Source organism: Myotis myotis, unplaced genomic scaffold (assembly GCF_014108235.1).
Source record: "Myotis myotis isolate mMyoMyo1 unplaced genomic scaffold, mMyoMyo1.p scaffold_m19_p_1, whole genome shotgun sequence".
Taxonomy (NCBI): domain Eukaryota; kingdom Metazoa; phylum Chordata; class Mammalia; order Chiroptera; family Vespertilionidae; genus Myotis; species Myotis myotis.
This window is the reverse complement of record NW_023416313.1, coordinates 120,697,279-120,719,999: the sequence shown is the minus strand read 5'-3', so window position 1 is coordinate 120,719,999 and position 22,721 is coordinate 120,697,279. Positions and strand designations below refer to the sequence as shown.

The window sequence follows — 22,721 nt, the reverse complement described above, 5'->3', positions numbered from 1 at the left end:
TATACTCTTACTTTCAAGAAAACACACCTTCAACAAACTATAACATTATATAATAGTTTCAAATTTACCTTATAGACTTTTTGCAATAAAAAGCTAAAAGCAGGCAAACTTAATTAAGACTTGTCTAGCAATCAATGTTTCAGTATTTCATGTAATTTTAAAATATCTAGATGTTTAATAACTTTAATTATTTAACCCAGAAATATTTCAAGATTTTTTAATTTACCAAAGACTTTGGAAAACTATATATAGGCAAATATAATTATTACTAAAATGCTTTATCAAAAACCATTTTAGTTATACTTATTATCTTAACAACTTAATATTTTAAAGCCAATTATTATTCATTTTCCTGATAAACTTTGTAATAGGAATAACATAACCTTGACAACTTTTAGGAGGCTGGAGAAAAGATGGGGGGAGACATGGGGGGATTGGGGCAGAGTAGCAGGCCCCACAGCTTGTTCCCAGGACTGCACTCCCAGGCCTTCAGGTGCTTGGATTCAAAAGCATCATATTCTTTTCTTTATAAGGGGCGGTGCCCTCCTCCTTGGTGCTTCTGCAGCTTTCACAAGGACACTATCACAGTTCCTGCTCTCTAGGAGAATTTGGAGTGTTTAAAAGTATTTACTTTTATAAATTTTCTTTAATTATATTACCCAGGGGCTTAGAAAGACATGACTAAAAGTGAGATTCCAAAGGCTGCAGTTGAAGGGGTAGAGTGAAAGGGTATTGTTGAGGATGCCCACTCACCCCAGTGATCAAACAGGTTTTGGAAGAAAGAGGCCTTGGTGAGAGAGTCAGAGCAGAGAAAGCAACCCCCACATCTAATAAGATCTAATTAGCTTACCTGTAACATCAAGGGCCACCCTTGGCTCCTTCCCTTCAAAGGTAATGTTCTTAGTGGGGGTGACAAGATCATTGGACCCCATCAGCTCAAGGCCATTGTATGGGTAGGTTCTAGGCCATTGTATGGGTAGGTTCTGATCCTGGGGACCCTCCAGCCAGTCACCAAACTTGGGACAGAGGGGGCACGGCCCTGGAGGTGACACATGGCTTAAAACTGAGTCGTTTGTTTCTATGAAATGGCTTTCTTGCTCTTCCTCTGCCCTGTCTCAGGTATTAAAAGTACTGAAGGTGCCCAGCCGGCGTGGCTAAGTGGTTGAGCCACTGAACCAGGAGGTCTTGGTTTGATTCCCAGTCTAGGCCTGGGTTGTGGGCTCAGTCCCCATTGGGGAGCCTGCAGGAGGCAGCCCATCGATGATTCTCTCTCATCACTGGTGTTTCTAGCTTTCTCTCCCTCTCCCTTCCTCTCTGAAATCAATGTTTTTTTTTGTTTTTTGTTTTTCTAGAAAACATAATTTTATTTGTTTTTCTAGGTTGCTGATCTTTTCTTGTGCCCTTGAATGTTTTGCCTGGCGCAAACTAGGAGGTATTAAATTATCTAAGTGGAGCAGTTGGTAGCTGCATTTGTAAATATTTTGATTAGCTAGGACATAAAACTTTGTCTGGTTAAACCCAACTTCTAAATGTAATGTCTCAATTTTGAAAATAAGTCTAAGCTTAAATTATAACCATGCTGTGTATGCGGGCCATGGGCTTGCAGCCTCTACAATAGTGAGAAACTAATGTCTGTTATTTAAGCCACCCAGTCTGCTGTCCTCTGCCATAGCTGAACTGAGACAGGGCCCAGAACTCCTCTGGAGGGACAGAGAGAGCTCTCTAAGGAAGTAATGCTTAAGCTACACCATGAAGGATGAGTGGGGTCGGCTAGGAGAGAGCAGCCAGTGAGGGTCCTGAGGCCAGGAGCGTTTGAGGACCTAGGAAAGTCCTGGGAAGCAGGCCATAGGGGAAGAAGTGGCTGCAGTAAATGCAAGGAGGTGAGTGGGCCGGGTCCAAGTCTATATTCTTTTCAGGCCATGTCAAAGATTCCAATTTTTATCAAAAAGAAAAAAGGAAAAGGAAAAGGAAGCCTATCTGCACTACCCAGAGAGGGACTTGTATGTTGTTCTTGATTCCCATGTGACTTACTTAAAGGGAAACTTCCACAACGTCCGGAGCCCTTGATGTCCTCAAACGAAGGGGGGATGTCCTCAAATTCCTTGCAGCGGGGACCCACTTAGGTGGCACCAACCTTGACTTCCAAACGAAGCCGTATATCGACAAAGGAAGAGTGATGGCGTCTACAGCATAAATCTGAAGAGAACCTGGGAGAAGCTCCTGCTGGCAGCGGGTGCCATTGTTGCCATTGAACACCCCGCTGATGTCAGTGTCATATCCTCCAAGAGCACCCGCCAGCGAGCTGTGCTGAAGTCCGCTGCTGCCACTGGAGCCACTCCTACTGCCGGCCGCTGCACTCCTGGAACCTCCACCATCTGGATCCGGGCAGCCTTCCGGGAGCCGCGACTCCTGGTGGTGACTGATCCCAGGGCTGACCACCGGCCGCTCACAGGGGTGTCTTATTTAACCTGCCCACCATTGCTCTGTGTAATGCAGACTCTCCTCTGTGCTCTGTGGACACTGCCAGCACTTGCAACAACAAGGGGGCTCAGTGGGTCTGATGTGGTGGATGCTGGCCCAAGAAGTACTGTACTGCACATGCGTACCACCAGCCTCATGAACACCCGTGGGAGGTCACGCCTGATCTCAGCTTCTACAGAGACCTGAGGAGGCTGGAAAGCAAGAGCAGGCCACGCTGAAACGGCTGTGACCAAGGAGATATTTCAGGGTGAATGAGCTGCTCCATCTCCCGAGTGCCCTGCTGCTCAGCCTGAGGCCGAGACAGGTCTGAAGGCGTGCAGTGCCCTCTGTGCCCCGTCAGCACTTTCCTACTGAGGGTGCAGCGCTCAGCCTGCCCCTGGTCTGCAGCCCCCATTGCTCAGGCCACTGAATGGGCAGGAACAACTACGGAGTAGTCTTAAAATGTTCTCCCACAAACTCTTTTTTTTTTTTTATGGATGTTATTTTTTTTTTTATTATTATTAGTTAAGGTATTACAAATGTGTCCTCATCCCCCCCATTTTTAAAAAAAGTACTGAAAGTTATTTCTACCGGTTGCTCAGTGGGGGTCTGGAGTTCTAAGACTAGTTTCTGGTAACTTTCCTAATACCTGAGGCTGTAAGTTGGATAAAATGCATCACTAAAGTGCTTGGCCCTTAACAAAAATTATAAAGGGCTAGCTTAGACATAGAAAAGAGAACACGCATCCGAACAACTCCTTTAACAGGCTTTCTGATGAGTGTTTTGGGTTTCTTAGGCTATATTCCTAGAAGTGGGATCACTGGGTCAAATGGCAGTTCCTATTTAATTTTTTGAGGAAACTCTATACTGTTTTCTGTAGTGTCTGCACCAGTGGGCACTTCCAGAGACAGAGGAGAAATTGGAGAAGAGAAGTTAACTCTATCCCGGGGAGGGCCACCAAAATGTTAGGGTTTTTGGCCAGTGTGGGCTGTGAAAGAATTTATTTTACTTCCCCCAGAGGAAAGGACCAGTGCATTGCTAATCAATGCAAAGGTAAGGAACAAAAGCTGCGCTGCTGCCCCCCGCCCCGCCTTTTAAAGTGAGGGATTTTCGGGCTGCTGCTATTGCTAGGTGACATTGAGCAGAGCTTAGGGTGGTTATCTTTGTTAGTTCTTCAGGAGACAGTCCAACAGATGTCCTAGGGAGGTGTCTTACCAGTATTTTTCCCATGTCTGTAAAACATTTTTAGAGCAAAAATTATGAAGAGTTCAAAAGAGGCTTGTTTAAAGAGGGCATGGAAGGTGGAAGGAACTTTCTATTTATTATTCCTGGGTTGTAAACCAGACAGAGGAGGGGTATGTGTTATGCCCAGATTTCAAGATCCCCAATAGACCAACAGGGAGCCAGCCGAGTCCGATGCAAAAGCAGAGAGTCTTTATTATTATTACAGACCCGGGTCTGGCTCCCAGCCTCTACCGACGCAACAGCGAGACGAGAGTGCCAGCCCCGTGGGAAAAAGGGGTTTTAATAGGGGGGTGGAGTGAGGGGAGGAGAGATGACTGTGGGCCCTGCCGATTGGCCAGGTGCAAGTCGGGTCTTGTTACACACGATGTGGTCATATCTATGGCGCGCACGTCCCTTGATTGTCACTAGTTAGTTTAAAGAAATCCTGGGCATGGCTAGCAGGGGCTTGGGCTTCTGGGAAGAAGCCTTGCTGAGCACATGGCTGCTAGGGTAAGATGGAGGGCATAGCTCTCGCCCTTTCATATGTATGTAAGAATGAAGTCTTGAGAGTAGCATATCTTGTCCCTCAGTTTGAAGAGAGGGGCTATTTGAACCAGAGGAGCTAACAATCTTGGTGCTTCTCTTAAATTGTGGAAGGCAATAGCAAGGAAAACGAAAAGCTCTTTTTATCTCTTACAAGTAGTCCTAAAATTTCTTTATGGTGTTTTATGGGGGAGATTTTTTGCTGTCAAAAGTGCTTTGCTTTATGTGTCTTTTTTTCTTTCTGAGTTTTTTCCCATTTGCATTTCCCTTCTTGAATTTCCTTCTCCAATGTCATTTTTTTCCCTGAATGTCCCTTTTCCCAATGTCCTTTCTTTCTGCAATATGCATATCCCTTTTTTAATCCTTTCTCACCTTTTTCATTTCCTCAATCCTTTCTCGTTTTGGTTTTTACCTCTATACAATCCTTCTTCAATTTGCATGAACCCTCTGAAACTTAGTTTCTACAATGTACACAAACCTGTGATTTACAGACTTTCTTCAATGTACCTCTCTGCAACTTTCCTAGTCCCTCTTAGTTTGTTTCTTCTTGCCTCATTCAGAAATAACCAGCTTTAAAACAAACTACTTTTTTATTTTTATTTTTTATTTATTGATTTCAGAGAGGAAGGGAGAGGGAGAGAGAGATAAAAACATCAATGATGAGAGAGAATCACTGATTGGCTGCCTTCTGCTCTCTCCCCACTGGGAATCGAACCCACAACCCAAACATCTGCCCTTGACTGGAATCGAACCCAGGACCTTTTAATCCGCAAGCTGATGCTCTATCACTGAGCCAAACCGGCTATAGCTAAAAGAAACCACTTTCAATTCTATATTACCAATACCACATTCTTTTTCACCCAACTTAATTAGAATTCTTAATTCTTAGAAACCTTAATTTTTAGTGACAACTAAAAGCAATACATTTAATAACTTTCAGAAATCATTTTTTTAATTGGCAAATACACTCACGTTTTTAAGAGGCATAACAGAGATAACATGAATCATTCCTTTGGTGTCTTTGACCACTTTTAGGAGGCTGGAGAAGAGACAAGGGGAAATATCTGGCTTGGGTATTTCAGTGGCTTCGGTTTTAAAGTACCCTTTTCCCTTTCACATTGAGATGGGGAGAAAAAGTTGCCTCTGCTGCTTCCCCAGCCTGCACAGGGTTTGGGGGTGGTATTAATTCCCCATTGTTCTCAGGGCCGCAGCAGCTCCTGGACCTCCAGAAGGAGGATATATAATATTTTAAAAGACTCACTTTAACAAAATTTCCTTCAATTACCTTAGCCTTGTTTACAGTTTTAATTACCCAGAAGCTTATACTAGACAAGATGCCCCTCCCTAATAAGGGAATGAAGCATCCCGGTCTATAAGAAAGGCATAATTAAAAGTGAGATTCCCAAGGCTGCAGCCTAAGGGTAGAGTGAAGTGGGATTGCTGAGGATACTCGTCCGCTACTGTGTATGAGTTCCCCCATGTCCCGCGTGGTTCAGGGTTCAGGATCTGGAGGAAGGGCCACACACAAATGAAAGAGATGAGACAAGAGATAATTTGGAAATATTGGGGGGCCAGGCGGGCAAGCCCAACTCAAGGGGAAGGACTTCCACTGGTGCCCAGGCCTCGCCAACCTTTTATTCAACTTTGGATATACATAAAGCCCTTAGTCAGGCAGCTAATTGCAATAACAGACAGTCTATCTTAAAGGTCAGTAAATATTAGAAGGATATACCCTGAGACTATTTGATCAGGAAATAGCTTCAGCCCCCATTGTCAGGACTAGACAATCGGTGTATAACTCTGGCCCTTGCCATGGGTTCAAGGTTCACCAGCGTTCCCGGATCCTTGTTTGCACTTCTCTGCTAGTGAAGACAATGGGTGGCTTTCTGCACACCCCAGTGATCACACAGATTTGGGAAGAAAGAGGCCCCAGTGAGTGAGTCAGAGCAGAGCAAGCAGCCCCTGTATCTAATAGAAATGTAATGGACTTACCTGTCACATTAAGGGTCACCCAAGGCTCTGTCAATTCAATTTTGATGTTCTTAGGAGGAGCTAACTGGAACATAGGGCCCCTTCAGTTCGAAGCCATCGTGTGGGTAGGTTCTTGTCTGGAGATCCTCTAGCTCCCGGAACAGTCCATCTTTTAGCAGTCACACTAGCATGATTTTTGAGGAGGCCCCTTCGCAGGGCATTCCTTTTCCAGTGTCCTTCTTGTCCGCAGGGTGGTCTTTTTGCTCTTTCTTTGCCCTTAGTTGTTAAAAACATTGAAAGCTATTTCTACCAGTTACTCAGTGGGGGATCTGGGGTCCCAAGGCTAGTTTTTCTAACTTTTTCCTAATGTCTGGGGCTGCCTGCTGGATAAGACCCATCCTCAGATGCTTTGCCCTCAACATATTTGTGGTTGAGGTTTGTGTACTTTTGTAAAGCTTTTGTTAATCACTCCCGAAGAAGGGAAAGGTTTTCATTCTTTCTTAGAATAACCCTTTTTATGTTGTCATAATTAACAGGCTTAATAGTATATTTTTTATCTCTTCTATGAGATAAGTAACCATATGGGTCCAGCGGTCCCTTTCCTCTCATCCTTCATCTGTCCCAGTTTTATAGACCCAGTTAGTGTCCTGATCTGGAATTGCATCTCCCCTTGGTTGGTATGTGATGTTGAGCATGACAACCAGTTAATTCATCAGCATAGGCCCTTGCCACTCCTATTATGCGCTGCTTTTCATCTACAGTACAGCAGTGGGAGAGAGCAATTTGTAAATCATTCCAAGTTAAGTTGTAAATCAATGTCAAGTGATTACATCCCTCTATGAATTTGCTAGGGTCTTTGGAAAAGGAAGCATGTACTTGAACAACTCCTTCACCAATCTCCCTGTTTGCTACTTCCCTCAGAGATAACATGTTAGGGTTTGGGTGATAATAAGTTCTGCTCCTGGTACTGGCAGGACTGTAAGCAGGTGCCGACAATTCTGCTGTGGAGGGAGGATTAAACAGTGGCAGCTGTTCTTTGGAAGGGGTAGTGAGCTGAGAAGCAGGCTGTTCCACCTTTGGGATGGGTTTTGTTTGACACTCTAGAGCAGTCGTTGGCAAACTGCGGCTCGCAAGCCACATGTGGCTCTTTGGCCCCTTGAGTGTGGCTCTTCCACAAAATACCACGTGCGGGCACGCATGTACAGTGAGATTGAAACTTCGTGGCCCATGCGTAGAAGTCAGTTTTTGGCCTGGGCGAGTCTATTTTGAAGAAGTGGCATTAGAAGAAGTGAGGGTACGTTCGCTGAGGTCGACCCTTCAGATTGAGGACGTTTTTAGCAAAGGCCAGCTTAGGAGTACCCTAATTAAGTTAATAACAATGTACCTACCTATATAGTTTAAGTTTAAAAAATTTGGCTCTCAAAAGAAATTTCAATCGTTATACTGTTGATATTTGGCTCTGTTGACTAATGAGTTTGCCGACCACTGGTTTACACAAAGGCTAGAGGGGGAAAAGCATTTAAGGTAAAAAGGTTTTGTCAGACTATTCTTTTTTAGAGAGAGGAATTAGGAAATGCATTAATGCTTGTGGAAAAGATAAAGACTTAATGAAAAAATGAACAGAGGAAAATAAAATCAAGTTTTGCATTTTGAATATAATCATTAAGTATACCCCTAAAAATGTCTGTTATTCATAGAAATATAAATTTATTTTTGTAAATAGGACCAGTCTGCCTTTTCTTTCAACTATATTCCATGGCTTTGTATAATAAGTGTATGTGTGTGTGTGTGTGTGTGTATATATATATCTTTATTCTTATGACTTCACGGAATTCCATTGCATGAGCAGAATTTACTTAACTACTTATTGCTTCATAGGCATTTAATTTGCATTCAATTTTTCAGTATTATAAATGGCAAATTTTAACAGATTTTGCCCAAATAACTTAGCCTCTATGAATATTAATATTTATTTCAAATATTTTAAAATCAGTTATACCATTTTATAAGTGGAAAAACGTATTAGCAAGGTGGGAGTATTTTTATTTCCTGAGAAGTCCTATCTTTTCCTACTCCATTCATATCTTTAGAGTACTGTAGATAGATGACTTAAATCCTGTTCCTCTTTTCTGTTTAGCACTTTATATACAGAAGTGCCCCAAGACAAAGTTGTGAACTATACATTTTGGAAGCAGGTACAATGAGTCTTCCCTACATTGGTTTTACTGTTTTTCACCTGATTCCCTTTGCACGTGCCCCTTGTTTTCCCTTGTGTATGCCAGGCCTTCCATGGTGGCTTCTGGCTGGATCCCCTCTTGGAGCAGGTCTTGTTCTCTCATTGCTCTTTTTCTCTGGCCCCTGTTTTAAAAGGGTGTCCCAAAATTCACGCAAGAAGTAATTTTGATAGAAAACACAGGTTTATAATTAAAAATTGTAAATTTTTATTGATTCATAAAGTATACAGTATAGGGTTATGTATGGAATAGCATATCGGGTAAACTGGATTATCATGTCGCGATAGCGAGCACCATTAACTGTTATTGCCTGAGCATCCGCATTTTCGAAGATACCTCCAGCCCATTTCCAATGATACCTCCAGCCCAAAATCCACACCAAACAGTGAAATGTTGTGGATGCATTTGTTTCTAAACAATCACTCGTGGATTTTCTGAACCCCAAATGCGACAATTTTGTTGATTAACCAAGCCATCAATATGAAAATGAGCCTCATCGAAATTCAGCCACATTTATGCAAAACAGTCATGGAAAATTTCAACAAAGTGTGTGTATGTGCCAGCAAAGCTGTGGAGGCCATTTACCCGATATGCTATTCCATACATAACCCTATACTGTATACTTTATGAATCAATAAAAAATTTACAATTTTTAATTATAAACCTGTGTTTTCTATCAAAATTACTTCTTGCGTGAATTTTGGGACACCCTTTATGAGTGAAGATGCTGTCCAATGTTCTACTATTCATTTAGTGCCTTGAGAGGTGATCACTCTGGCTAATCAGATATACTAACTGGTACTATGTTATTAGAGAACAGATAACATTTTATTTTTGTTACTCCTCACCCAAGGATATTTTTTCCCCATTAATTTTCAGAGCGATTGGAAGGCAGGGAAGGAGGAGAGAGAAATATCAATGTGAGAGAGACACAGAGATTGCTGCCTCCCACACATGCCCTGACTGAGCAGGGGATCAGCCAGGGCGAGAACAGGTAATATCCCATAGATCTCACTTTGTGTATTAACGAGTTCCTATAGATGACTGCATTTAGCTGAAGTGGTAGCCCAAAAGAAATCCATCAGCCATCTAAGCACTGGCAAGCACTTCCTGAGACAATGTTACTTGTTCTTGTCCTAGCTTATACAATAGTTTATTTCTCTCAGGTGAAAGAGAGTACAGTGACATTGTCTTAGTTCATGGCTTCCATCTTCAAGGTCACCTGGTACTCAAACATGCATGCTTGAATTCCAGCCATTATGTCCACATTCCAGAAAGCAGAAAAGAGGAAGCCTCTTCAGAGAGCTTTCCTAGAATATTCCACTCATATCTCATTGGCCTGATTTAGCCATGCGGCCAGCTGTCCTCTTTAAGGCAGGAATATTGCTGTTCCTCACAAAATGGAGAACCGGTACTAAGGGAGATGGAAGAATAGACAATGGGTAGGGAAGTAGCAGCTTCTCCCAGCCTGACCTATGTCTGACCTGGTGAGATGCTGGAATATACCTTATCAAAAGTACATCCTAGTTCTCAGAGATTACATATACATTTATCCTTCCTATCCATGGTGAGCAAAGAGGGATAAAGAAGATAGTTTGGCAAAAGAGATTACCCTTCTTAAGACTGTTTAACCTGGGGTAGGTGGTGTATTCTCAGTGGTGAGGTAGATAAATCACTGTCTAAGTGGGCCTTTGCCCAGGTATCCAGAGATTATGGCTGTCCTCTGTTTCCTTATTTAAACCAAGGTTTTACTCATGGATAGGAAATATGTGGCGTAAGTGTTATCTTCTCCTCCTCCTTTCCTCATGGTAGAGTTTTTCCTTGTTAAGTTAAAACATGACCTTAGAATCCTTCTCAATACAATGTTCTTAGCAGTTACTTTGGTCCAAAAGATTTGTCATTGGTGTTTAAATCTACTAGCCATCTTTAAATGCTTGTGGGGATTTTCAATCTGATAGTCTCTGCGTACAATTCTTTAATTTATGGGATAAAACTCTTATAGGTGAAAAAGGTATATATTTATAGATATCAGGCTTGGCATTCTTCTGAATTTAGCACTAAATGACTATAATCACTCACTTTACTGTCCATATTCTCAATCTGTTCTTTTGACTATTTATTGCACTATGAGTTTCTCGCAGCGGTTCTCAACCTTTGGGTCGCGAACAATGAAAATACATCCTGCATACTGGATATTTACATTACGATTCATAACACTAGCAAAATTACAGTTATGAAGTAGCAACGAAAATAATTCTATGGTTGGGGGTCACCACAACATGAGGAACTGTATTAAAGGGTCGCAGCATTAGGAAGGTTGAGAACCACTGCTAGGGCAAGACTATATCTTACCCATTGTTGTGTACCCAAGGTGTCTGGCTCAGCACACTTTCAAATGTTTTATCAATAAATAAACATTGGCCCTAACCGGTTTGGCTCAGTGGATAGAGAGAGCGTCGGCCTGCGGCTGAAGGGTCCCAGGTTCGATTCTGGTCAAGGGCATGTACCTTGGTTGCGGGCACATCCCCAGTAGGGGATGTGCAGGAGGCAGCTGATCGATGTTTCTCTCTCATCGATGTTTCTAACTCTCTATCCCTCTCACTTCCTCTCTGTAAAAAAATCAATGAAATATATTAAAAAAAATAAACATTGGTCAAGGTCAAGTGTCTATCAAAGTAAATACTTTCCCATTATGTAAGCTGGTTACATTGTGAACTGCTTACCATTGAATAGGAAAGGGAGGCCTTATTTGAGGAGGTCATTGGTTGACAAGAGCATTGGTAATACAACAAAGGGTCTTGGTTATTTCACAACTGCTTTATAAACGTTTGAGTAACTGACATAGCAAACTGCCTACCAGGTAACAAGGAAAGGGCAGATATACTTTGAACAGGTTTTTTTCTTTGTTCTTGAGACTAGGCCCTTTTTCATTCATTTGACCAAAGGTCCAGGTCCTGGGTTAATGTGACTCAGTGTTTTCTGTATTCTAGGAGGTGATTCTGAGAGTTGTGCAAATGTCCAATTCATATTTCATGGATATGTGTATAGCTGAAGTAAGACCATACTTATGCTCTACCTAATTTAATTAAGGTGGCCTATACTCACCGATTTGTTTTTATAAGATCTTATAAACATTTAAGTTAATACTTATATCATTTGTTTTAAATATTTTGGCTCCATTAAAAATTTTGTTGGAGCCGGAACTGGTTTGGCTCAGTGGATAGAGCATCGGCCTGCGGACTGAAAGGTCCCAGGTTCGATTCCGGTCAAGGGCATGTACCTGGGTTGCGAGCACATCCCCAGTGGGAGATGTGCAGGAGGCAGCTGATCGGTGTTTCTCTCTCATCGATGTTTCTAACTCTCTATCTCTCTCCCTTCCTCTCTGTAAAAAATCAATAAAATATATTAAAAAAAAAAAAGAATTTTGTTGGAAAAAAAAAAGCTACTACTGCTAAAAAATGTGAAGAGCATTAACTTAACTAGCTCATCCAAGTCCCATATCCACTTCTTTATAATGACCAAATTCTTAAACTCTGGTAACAAAGAAAGATGAAGGAAAAGAATTATGTCATGATTCTTTCAGCTCAAAGAGCTGGGTTGGCTCTGATTAGATCCAATCCAGGCTGATGGTTTCTAAGAAAGCTAAATGTTTTTAGGAGAGAGCCTTGGGTTGTAAGCAGTCATCTTCCCTTCCCTCTCCAGTCCCAATCCTGGGTTATATCCATCCTATTGAGGTAGTGTCCCTACATTTAGATTTCTAAGTGATACAATGTCAGAGATGGTGTGACTAAATTTCTGCATAATGCTTCTCCTCGTTGACCCACTACTTACTCTGGTCAGAAGGGCTGGGGCCCACAGAAATAACAAGGCTCCATTCTCTCTTCTCCAAGTCTAGAACTAGCCCTAAGCGATCACTTGCAACTTCAGTCAGCAAGAGTATAGAAAAGAGGAGAGAAGCAGCACTAGAGTCTCCTTTCCACTCAAAACTTCTGCAGCTTTCTTCTCTCATTATTCTAATCTATCCTTGCCCCTGTCCTGTACAATGATACTTAGAGGTGGGGGCAGGAGGTTCAGCTGGATGCAACTAAGAGGAGACCTTAAGGACTTTGTAATCAGAACCCCCCAGTTAGGCCATTTCTCAGTAGTCTCACTTTAGACAGATTTAATTATTGGAACTAAAGTGTCTTTATTTGTAAAATGGGAGATAATAGCATAGGCTTAGATGTAAAAAATACTTAGCACCCAGCTGGTGTGGCTCAGTGGTTGAGTGTCGACCTATGAACCAGGAGGTCACCGTTGATTCCTGGTCACAGCACATGCCTGGGTTGTGGGCTGGATTCCCAGTGTGGGGCGTGCAGAAGGTAGCAGGTCAATAATTTTCTCTCATCATTGATGTTTCTATCTCTCTTTCCCTCTCCCTTCTTCTCTGAAATCAATTAAAAATATATACATAAATACTTGGCACAATGCCTGTCTTTTAGCAGGTATTCTATACGAGACACCTTTCTTGAAGTGTCACTGTGCATCAAGCACAAGGCATCTCTGCTTGGAGGAGTTTGAAGAGTGAGTGTGTAAGGGTGTGGTGGTTGGCACTCACGTAAATCACTGGTAAGGCTTTAGCACTTATTTTTCCTCCCTAGGCCCACTGGCCAAAAGTCATATATCTGAAAAAGTCCAACAGGTACATTTCTAAGGGAAATACAGTGGGAATGTCAAAGAGTGGGTGGAGGTGCGGTGAGAACAGAAAAGTTCCTGCAGATCAGAGGGTGTCCCATCTTTTGGTTCGAGTCTGTGGCTACCCAAAACCCGCCCCCCCCAAGTCATGTCTTCCCTGCCTTCAAATGTTATTCCCACTTAACACTGCCCAGTGACCCTGCAGAAGAGAAACTTTGGGACATACATGCTGTCTGTCTCCTCAGTGCCATTTGATTCACCTTCTTAAGCCCTTCAAACCTTATCATTAATTGCAAATTTTATGATTAAATAAAAATTATCTGATGTGCCTAAGTGATTATGCCATAAACATATGGTTTAGTAATTGGGTGCTAATGGCACCCAAAATACAAAATATCCTGATTTTCAGCCATCTTATCCACATTGTAGCCCTGAAAATCTGTATGTGCACACTCACTGATTTGTAGTTACGTTCCAGTTCATCTTTCCTGGGAGGCAAGAGTGTCAGACTACCTTAATGAAGAGCCTTATTTTGTCTTGCTGCTATCTCCCCACCTCTTTTAGGCTACTCTTCAGAACTTCTTTTCTACACTTCCTTTGTCATCTTGTCAACATCAGCTCTTTGCTGCCATTTAATTTCCAAGGACATCCACCACTTATTCTGACTGACATTAATATTGTTGGATCATGGAGATTTAAAAAAAATATGGCCTAATAAATGTATAAACATTACCAAGAGTGGCAGAACAGGTAAAAATAAAAGGATGAATGTCAAGAATTAAGTGAATTAGTGTTTATAAAGCCTCTGGCAAGATGTATATTTACAGATGCTGATGCCACGTAAATATTAATTCCCGTACTTCTTTTGTTCCCATCACGTCATCTTTCTGGGCCTCATTTTCCTAATGTTAAAAATTAAGAGCATTGCACCAAGTTTCTTCGTGTTGAAAAATATTTTCCCCCCAGTCTCTCCACACTGAGTATTTGGAAGTGGGTAGAAAGGTTATTTTTGCCCCAGACAGGCCGGGGGTGGGGGGGGGTAGGGGGGTGGAGGGTCGGGTGGGGGTGGGGGCAGGTCCTCCTGCCAGGCGCTCACCTTACCTCACTTCGCGGCCACGATTCAGGCAGCGGCCAGCAGGCCTGAACGCAGGTAACAGGTGGCTGGTGTTACTTACCTGTCTCCACCTCTCATCCTCCTCCGTGGGGCACACAGTGCTGCGGCTGACTCCACACTGAAGTAACCCAGGGGCCACCAGCAAGTCCTCCCCAAAGCTCAAAGCAGAAGAGAGAAAAATCAAGGGCAGCTTCCTCTTAAAGGCTTTAAAAAAAAAGAAAACAAAAAAGGGCCCCCAACCCGTTCCCGAGAGTGGCCAGCGCAGCCTCATGCACCCCGGGCGCCACACCCGCCTTCCTCCTGGAGGGAGGAAAATGTGCCTCGGGACGCCGAGTCACCGCGGCCCCGACCGCACTCCGGGCCGGATCTGCTTCCAGGGCAGCGGGAAGGGGCGGCGCCAGGGCGGGGCGGGGCGGGCGCCGAGCCTCCTCCGGGCCGTACCGAGCGAGCCCACCTTCGCGTGCAGAGCCGAGGGCCGAACGCCCCCCTCCCCGTTGCCGCCTCCGCCGCGTCGCCCCCTCGCCGCCGCTCCCGCGGACTCGCGTCTCTGCCGCTTGAACCGGAACCTCTTGCGGAGGCCGCCGCCGGGACCGGGCGCCGAGCGGGAAGCGCGGGGAGGCGGCCTGCGCGGCGCCCGCCATGGCCGCGGCGGGGTGAGGCCGGCGCGGCGGCTGCAGTCGCGCAGTCGGGTGCTCCTCGGCCGCGGACGAGCCAGGGCGGCGCGGAGGCCAAGGGAGCCGCCCGCCGCCGCTGGTCGCCACCGCCGCCCCACCCGCCGCCCATGGCGAGGCCCCGCCGCCGCTGCTGACCGCGCTTCCGTCCGTCCCTGGTGGCGGGCGGGCCTCCGCTCTGCGTCCGGCCCCGGGAGCCCGGCGAGCGCCGCAGGCTCCGGGCCGCCGACGATGGGGAACACTACCTCGTGCTGCGTGTCGTCCAGCCCCAAGCTCCGGAGGAATGCGCACTCCCGGCTGGAGTCCTACCGGCCCGACGCGGACCTGAGCCGCGAGGACACGGGCTGCAACTTGCAGCACATCAGCGACCGGGAGAACATCGACGGTGAGCGCGGCCCGGCGGGGACCTGCACCCTCCCGCGGGCGGGCTGCCTGGCCCTGAGCGGCTGCGGACCCGGCTCGGGTACCGCGGGCGGGGCCCGGCCAGGTGGCAGGAGCCGGCCCTGGCCACCAGCGGGCTCGGGTCCCGCGGGCGGGGGCGGTCTGGTGTGGGCCACAACCAAGCTGTTCACTTTTTAAAAAGGTGAAGGGAGTGGACACGTTTGGCAAAACTGAGGATTGACTACCCTTTTGGGATTCGTCTCTGCCTAGAATTGGAGAACAGGGTTGGCCTGTGTCAGCTCCCAGAAAACTTACTACATAATTGACTCCGCTTGGCTGTCCCCCCACCAGCATTTCCTTTAAAAATTAAAAACAAAACCAAGGGGCCCCCTTCTATCCCCTCTCCCCCCGAGGCGGTTGAGGGATTGTTTAAAAAATTTTTTAAATGTTTAAAATGTTTAAAAAAATGTTTTAAATGTTAAAAAAAATTTTTTTAGAGTATTGTTAGAAAGTTTTGTATTAAGTTGTCCGTTTTTGCTTGGGGCCAAATTACAGTTCTATGAATTCCTGATTGATCTGAGTGACTTTTGGTCTGGACTAGTTTTTGTAAAGGAAGTTAAAAAACTGATCACTGTACCTAGTAAAGTTTATTTTACTGTTGTTTTTATAATATCTTCATTAGTACGATTTTATCAATAAGCTACATGGCTTAATATCTACAGATGGGCAGTTTATGCATCGTACTTAGAGTTTACATAATTTTAAACTTTAAGAAATTTGAAATATATTTTTATGACAACTTGATTTTTCTTTTTTTAACCCAAAATTCTCACAGTTGATGTGGTTGAAGTAATCTGGAAAAATTTCTTGTATGAATGAATTGATACAACTTTGCCATAGTCAATTCTTGTCAACTTCAGGATGGAGTATTTCCTCTAGTGTGGAAAGCCAAATTTAAACTCCATTAAAAGAATGTTTGGCCTTTTAAAATTTCTTCTAAGTAGTGATTTAATTTCCTTAGGACAGCAACTGTATTAAATGAGTACCACATATAAAGAGACCAATGCAACATATTGTTTATAATAGGTGCTCATTAAATTAGAAGTTCCAGATGACATTTCTAGTGTTATTATTTTAGACTTCCATTATCTTAACCTACTCTTTAGATTTTTTGAACTACATGAATACTTTATTTTTAAATTTATGCATTTAAAGGCATCTAAAGGATGTTAAAAGGTATGTCTTGATCACTGTTATAGTCACAAGCACCTGAAAGAAGTGTCTAGCATATGAGAAAGTTAATAAGTATTGCATTTTAAAGAAATGAGTGAGTGAATGAGTTTAAAAAAGAAAGCCATTACCCAGTCCTATACTGTGTTGACAGGCAAAAACATTTTTATCTATTTATTTATTTAATATATATATATTTATTGTGTAAAGTTTTACATTTGTCTTTTTCCCTGATTGACACCCCCCCCCCCCCACTGCGATTCCCACTCCCAAGGGCTAGCCCCCATCGCCCCAGTTATGCTAATATGACAGGCAAAACATTTGTCAATAATTTCTCCTTTATGCTGTGAACTAATATCGGGTAGAGAATTTATGTTTTATTTATTATTTTAAAAATATTTTTATTGATTTTTAGAGAGAGGGAGGGGAGGGAGAAAGACATCTATGTTATAGGGTAACGTGGATCTGCTGCCTCCTGCAAACCCCCTACTGGGGATGGAACCCTCAAGCCTGGTTTGTGCCCTGATGGGGAATTGGAACCAGCAATTTTTTGGTGCATGGGATGACCCATGCACCAGGGTGAGGCTTTATGTTTTAAATAATGGGTTAAAAATACAAACAGAAGGAAGATTCACATTTCTTAGAGCCAGGCTGTATACTGTTACTGACTATAGTAGGGAAACACACACACACACACACACACAAATTGTAACCAGCTATTTGGCAATAAGGCTTAGGAGGATTTTGCCCCAGAAAAATAGAATAGTATTGTGTGTTCTTTCACATGAAAGAAATCTAAATTTGGTCATCACTCTCTTTTAAGAAAACATTTGGAAGACCACCAATTCTTGTTTTGTAGGTTCAGGATAGTTTAAGAGACTAGGTCAGGTTAAGAGGATTTCTAATTTAGGCTGTGGTTCATACCATGATACTGCTTTAAACCCAGAAATATTTAAACAGTATTTTCTTTGTTTCCCAAGTTCATGCAATACTTGTGGGATTTACCTACCCAGCAGTTGTCAGCATTGGTTTCAATTAGCTCAGAAATGTAGGACTGGGCCTTTGATCATGGTTAAAACTCCTGAGGTAATTCTAAGATGCATCCAGGGTTAAGAATTGCTGCTGTTGTTCAGGAGCATTTTCCATAGAAATTCATTCTGTGTTAGAGGCTGGACAAGAGAACAGATTTAAGTTAAATAGGATATGTGTGTACATATATTAATGTATATACTTATATATGTATATGTAGTGTGTGTGTGTATATATATGTGTGTGGGTGCGTGCAGTAGTATTGTTAGATGATTAGTAAACAGTTTATTTTTTTAATATATATTTTTATTGATTGCAGAGAGAAAGGAAGAGAGAGAGAAAGATAGAAATATCAATGATGAGAGAGAATTATTGATCGGTTGCTTCCTGCAAGCCCCCCAGTGGGGATCGAGCCTGCAACCCAGGCATGTACCCTTGACTGGAATCGAACCTGGGACCTTTCAGTTCGCAGGCCTATGCTCTATCCACTGAGCCAGTGGTCGGCAAACTGCGGCTCTGCAAACCATGGCTCGCGAGCCACATTCGGCTCTTTGGCCCCTTGAGTGTGGCTCTTCCACAAAATACCGACTCTTCCACAAAATACCGACTTCTGCGCATGGGCCATGAAGTTTCAATCACACTGTACTTTCGCGCCTGCACATGGTATTTTGTGGAAGAGCCACACTCAAGGGGCCAAAGAGCCGCGATTTGCTGACCACGGCACTGAGCCAAACCAGCTAGGGCGATTAGTAAACATTTTAAAACTATATCAATTCTTAATTAAATTTATCAGGGTAACATCCTATATAATAAAAGAGAAACATGCAAATTAACCATCACTCACTACACACCAGCCAATCAGCAACTATGCAAATTAACCCAACAGAGATGGCGGTTAATTTGCATACGCAGGCGTGGAGTGAAGACTGAAGATGACTGCGGAGCTGGAGCGAGCAGGAGGCTTGGGTTGCTCCTGGCAATGGAGGAAGCCAAGCTTCCCGCTGGCCCTGGACTCTGCTCATGGAGTGGCTGAGGGCCTGGGTCACCAGGGGCAACCCAGACTTCCAGCCCGCCCTGGGTTCCGCTCAAGGAGGTGGAAAAAAAAAAGGAGGGGCTGGGAGCAGCCAGAGCCGAGAAACTAAGCTTGCTGCTGCGGCCGCAGCGGGGAAGCCAAGCCTCGCTGCTGCAGCTGGACCAAAGGCCTGGGTCCCGGGTGCCAGAGAAAAACCGGTGCCGGCAGCCAGGGGAAGGAAGGCCTATTGTGCAAATCTTCGTGCAATGGGCCACTAGTTGGTTAATAAAATTATGTAGGTTACATTTCAATTCTTTATTCTAGTACAGTACATAACAAGTAGAGCATATAACAAAAGCTGAGGTGCTCAAGTACCATCATTCTTTTTTTTTAAATATATTTTTATTGATTTCAGAGAGGAAGAGAGAGGGAGAGAGAGAGATAGAACCATCACTGATGAGAGAGAATCATTGATTGGCTGCATCCTGTACACCCCTCACTGGGGATCGAGCTGGCAACCCCAGGCATGTGCCCTGACTGGGAATTGAACCGTGACCTCCTGGTTCATAGGTCAGTGCTCAACCACTGAGCCATGCTGACTGGGTGCCATCACTCTTGTATACGAAAGATGTTCCAGACAGCTAGAATGGAAAGCTTCAAAGAAGTTCATGAGGTTTCTGTGATAGTTTTGTTTCTTTAAAACACAGATAAATGAGCTAATGTACCCATGTTTTCCCTGTTCAAACACACAATGGTTAATATTTGTCCCATAGGATTTCAGTGACTGAGTTAAGGCTGTTAGGTTTTTGTGAGACCTACCTGCAGCTTACCCTGTCTTTGTACTTAGTGTACATTAGTGTTAGATTATTTGTTTTTAGAATTTATATTAGACTTATTAGCTCCTTAGGTATTTTCTATATATATTAAAGGCTACGTGACCATCTCTCTGGCCTGTAGCTATGACATACATTGACCACCAGGGGGCAGACACTCAACGGAGGAGCTGCCATGACACGCACTGGCCATTTAAAAATAAATGGCACCATGATCTGGCACCGACAAACCAACACGTGACTTCCCACAAGTGGGGCACAGGACCCACCACTACCCTGGAGCGATACCCCACCAAATCGCAGCCAACACTGCCAAGGCCCCATGACGCAAAATGCGGCCCACAGCCCAGCCCAGCCTGGAAATGGGTAATGACGTCACATAGCAACTCCCGACTTCCTCTCCCTAGCAACTAGCCTCCTTGGAGTTTCTTCAGCCCAGGAACACAACTTGCTTTATAGCCAGGTGCAAACATTTCAATTTAACCGAATGTTTGTGAAGTGTTTTCCCGTGCCTCATTTCATTTGATCCTCACAGAAGTCCTGGAGTAGGTAGATAGGAGACTCGGTAGAATCCTATTTTCTTTTCATTAGCAAGACACATATAGTGATATTAAAATATTTCTTCTAATTAATTTCCTTTCAATGTGCATGAATTCATGCACCAGGACACTAGTTTTTTATAATGATAGTAATGATTACAACCTTTATGTATTGCTTAGTCTGTGCCAGATACTGCTTGACAGCTTTTCATTCATTTAGTACTCAGAATAACCCTATGGGTAACATTATCCTTACTTTAAGACAAAGAAATGAGGCACAGAGGGGAGAAATGATGTGTCCAAGGTCATAAAGCCAACAAATGACCAGTGGAAACTCCATTGTTTACTTGACTAGCCATTAAACATTAACTAGTCTGGGGTTGCCTTCTGGAGCAGGCTGTCTTATCATTGCAGTCCTTTCTGAGAAGGAACTTCATCTGTCTTTAGTAGATTGGACTTCTCTGAGTAGATTATTTCTGTGGGAGGAGAAAGAGAAGAGTGAACTAAAGAGAGTTTAAAATTTGATGAGACCAAATAAATCAGGATACTTGTAACATGTATCATAGTATCGGTTGGGCCTCAGATTGATTGAGGGCAACATCATCTTTTGTAGAGCAGTTGTCATCCTTGACAATCCAGTATCTCTCTCATCCCATATCCAGTCTGCTAGGAAAGCATGACTCTCTACCTTCAAAATATAGCCAGAATCTGATACTTCTTTTTAAAAAAATATATTTTTATTGATTTCAGAGAGGAAGGGAAAGGGAGAGAGAGATAGAAAGATAGAAACATCAGTGATGATGGAGAATCATTGATCCGTTGCCTTCTGCACGCCCCCTACTGGGGATTGAGTCTGCAACCTGGGCATGTGCCCTTGACCAGAATCAAACCCAGGATCCTTCAGTCTGCAGGCCAGTGCTCTATAGACTGAGCTAAACTGGCTAGGGCCAGAATCTGACACTTCTTAAAACCTTTCCTGCTGCTCTTCTGATTTAAGTAGCCTAACTGGTCTCCCTGTTTCCAACCTTGCCCACTACAGTTTGTTCTCAATACAGCAGCTGTGGTGAGCTCCTTTTTAAAATTTAACACATCACTCTGCTCAAAACCTGCAGTGACTCCTTATTTCACATGGAGTAAAAGCTTTACAATGTACTTTTACAATGGAGGCCTTACACTGGGCTCCAATGCCCTTTGTGATCTGCCTGCCCTCCTCAGTCACTTGCTAGCTTATTCCAGCCACGTGAAGTTTTGAAGCTTGCTGTCAATACAACAAAATAGCATACATATCAGATCACATATATATCAACATGTGTAACTCCATTTATTGAAAAAAATCTGCATTATTAACTGGTACACCTGGTACATAGTTATTAGAATATTATTGACTATATTCCCTATGCTGTACTTTACATTCTCATGACCATTCCGGAACAAACAATTTGTACTTCTTAATCCCTTCACCATTTCTCCGAGGTGGGAACCGTTAAAACGTTCTCTGTAGCTATGCATCCGTTTCTGTTTTGCTTGTTCATTTATTTTGATGTTTTAGATTCAGTTATTGATAGATATATATATTGCCATTTTATTGTTCACATTTTTTATCTTTTTTTTTTCTTAAAGAAGACCCTTTAACATTTCATGTAATACTGGTTTGGTAGTGATGAACTCCTTTAGCTTTTTCTTGTCTGGGTAATTCTTTATCTGACCTTTGATTCTAAATGATTGCTTTGCCAGATAGAGTAATCTTGGTTGTAGATCCTTGCTTTTCATCTTTTAAATATTTCTTGTGCCAGTGCCTTCACTCTTCAAAGTTTCTGTTGAGAAATCTTACGGGAACTCCCTAATAGGTAACTAATTGCTTTTCTCTTGCTGCTTTTATATCTTTAACCTTAGCCATTGTAATTATGATGTGTTTTGGTGTGAGCCTCTTTGGGTTCATCTTGTTTGGGACATTATGCACCTTCCGGACATGTATGTTTAATTCCTTCATGAAATTTTGTCATTTTTTTCTTTTTTATATATTTTATTTATTTTTTACAGAGAGGAAGGGAGAGAGATAGAGAGTTAGAAACATCGATGGATGAGAGAGAAACATCGACCAGCTACCTCCTGCACTTCTCCCACAGGGGATGTGCCCGCAACCCAGGTACATGCCCTTGACCGGAATCGAACCTGGGACCCCTCAGTCCGCAAGCCGACGCTCTATCCACTGAGCCAAACCGGTTTCGGCTGTCATTTTTTTCAAGTAGTTTTTTTCCCTTTTTATTTTTACATGCAGTAATCATTAATATTTCAAGAAAAATGATTTTAAATATATGCAATAAACATTAATATTTTAAGAAAAAAGATTTTAAATATAATAATATTACCAAAACGTACTAATCTATATATATCAAAGCCTAAGCAACCGTTTTGATGAATGACCAGAATAACCGGAACAACCGCTCTACCAGTTGCTATTATGCGCACTGAGCACCAGGCGCAGATGCTCAATGCAGAAGCTGCCTCCTCGTGGTCAGTGTGCTCCCACAGCCAACCTCCCGCAGCTGGCCAGCCTCCCAGCCAATTCCCCCATTGGCCTTCATAGGTGTGGGGGGGTGCCAGCTGGCCAACCTCCTGCAGCCCCTCCCGCTGGCCAGCCAGTCCCCACAATAGGGGCCGAGCGGGGAGTTGGCCAACCTCCTGCGGCCCCTCCACCTGGCCAGCCAACCTGCTATGGCCCCTCCCCCCAGCCGATCCCCCAATAGGCCTTGATCCCCAGGTGGGCCAAGGGACCCTACCGTGCACAAATTTATGCACTGGGCCT

The 22,721-nt window shown here is 43.5% G+C and overlaps 1 protein-coding gene, 1 long non-coding RNA gene and 1 pseudogene across 3 annotated transcripts in view; 2 read left to right on the top strand and 1 right to left on the bottom strand.

The window, feature by feature from the left end:
* The first annotated feature begins 741 nt into the window (after positions 1–741).
* Positions 742–2,736, top strand: LOC118669684 (annotated as a pseudogene).
* Positions 2,737–4,912: 2,176 nt separating this feature from the next.
* On the bottom strand, positions 4,913–14,617 carry LOC118676366. The gene is made up of 3 exons (XR_004974090.1): positions 14,208–14,617; positions 6,220–6,474; positions 4,913–5,733 (listed from the first exon to the last, which is right to left on the bottom strand). It is a non-coding gene; the product is annotated as an uncharacterized LOC118676366 (long non-coding RNA).
* A 367-nt stretch (positions 14,618–14,984) lies between these two features.
* Positions 14,985–22,721, top strand: part of CCNY (cyclin Y) — a 194,170-nt gene continuing 186,433 nt past the window's right edge. Inside the window, exon 1 of one of the 2 annotated variants that reach the window (XM_036350103.1) lies at positions 14,985–15,276. In XM_036350103.1, coding sequence (XP_036205996.1) covers positions 15,123–15,276 — 154 coding nt within the window. In that variant the 5' untranslated portion in view covers positions 14,985–15,122. The remainder of the gene's footprint in view (positions 15,277–22,721) is intronic. The other variant, XM_036350113.1, reaches the window with a different exon arrangement.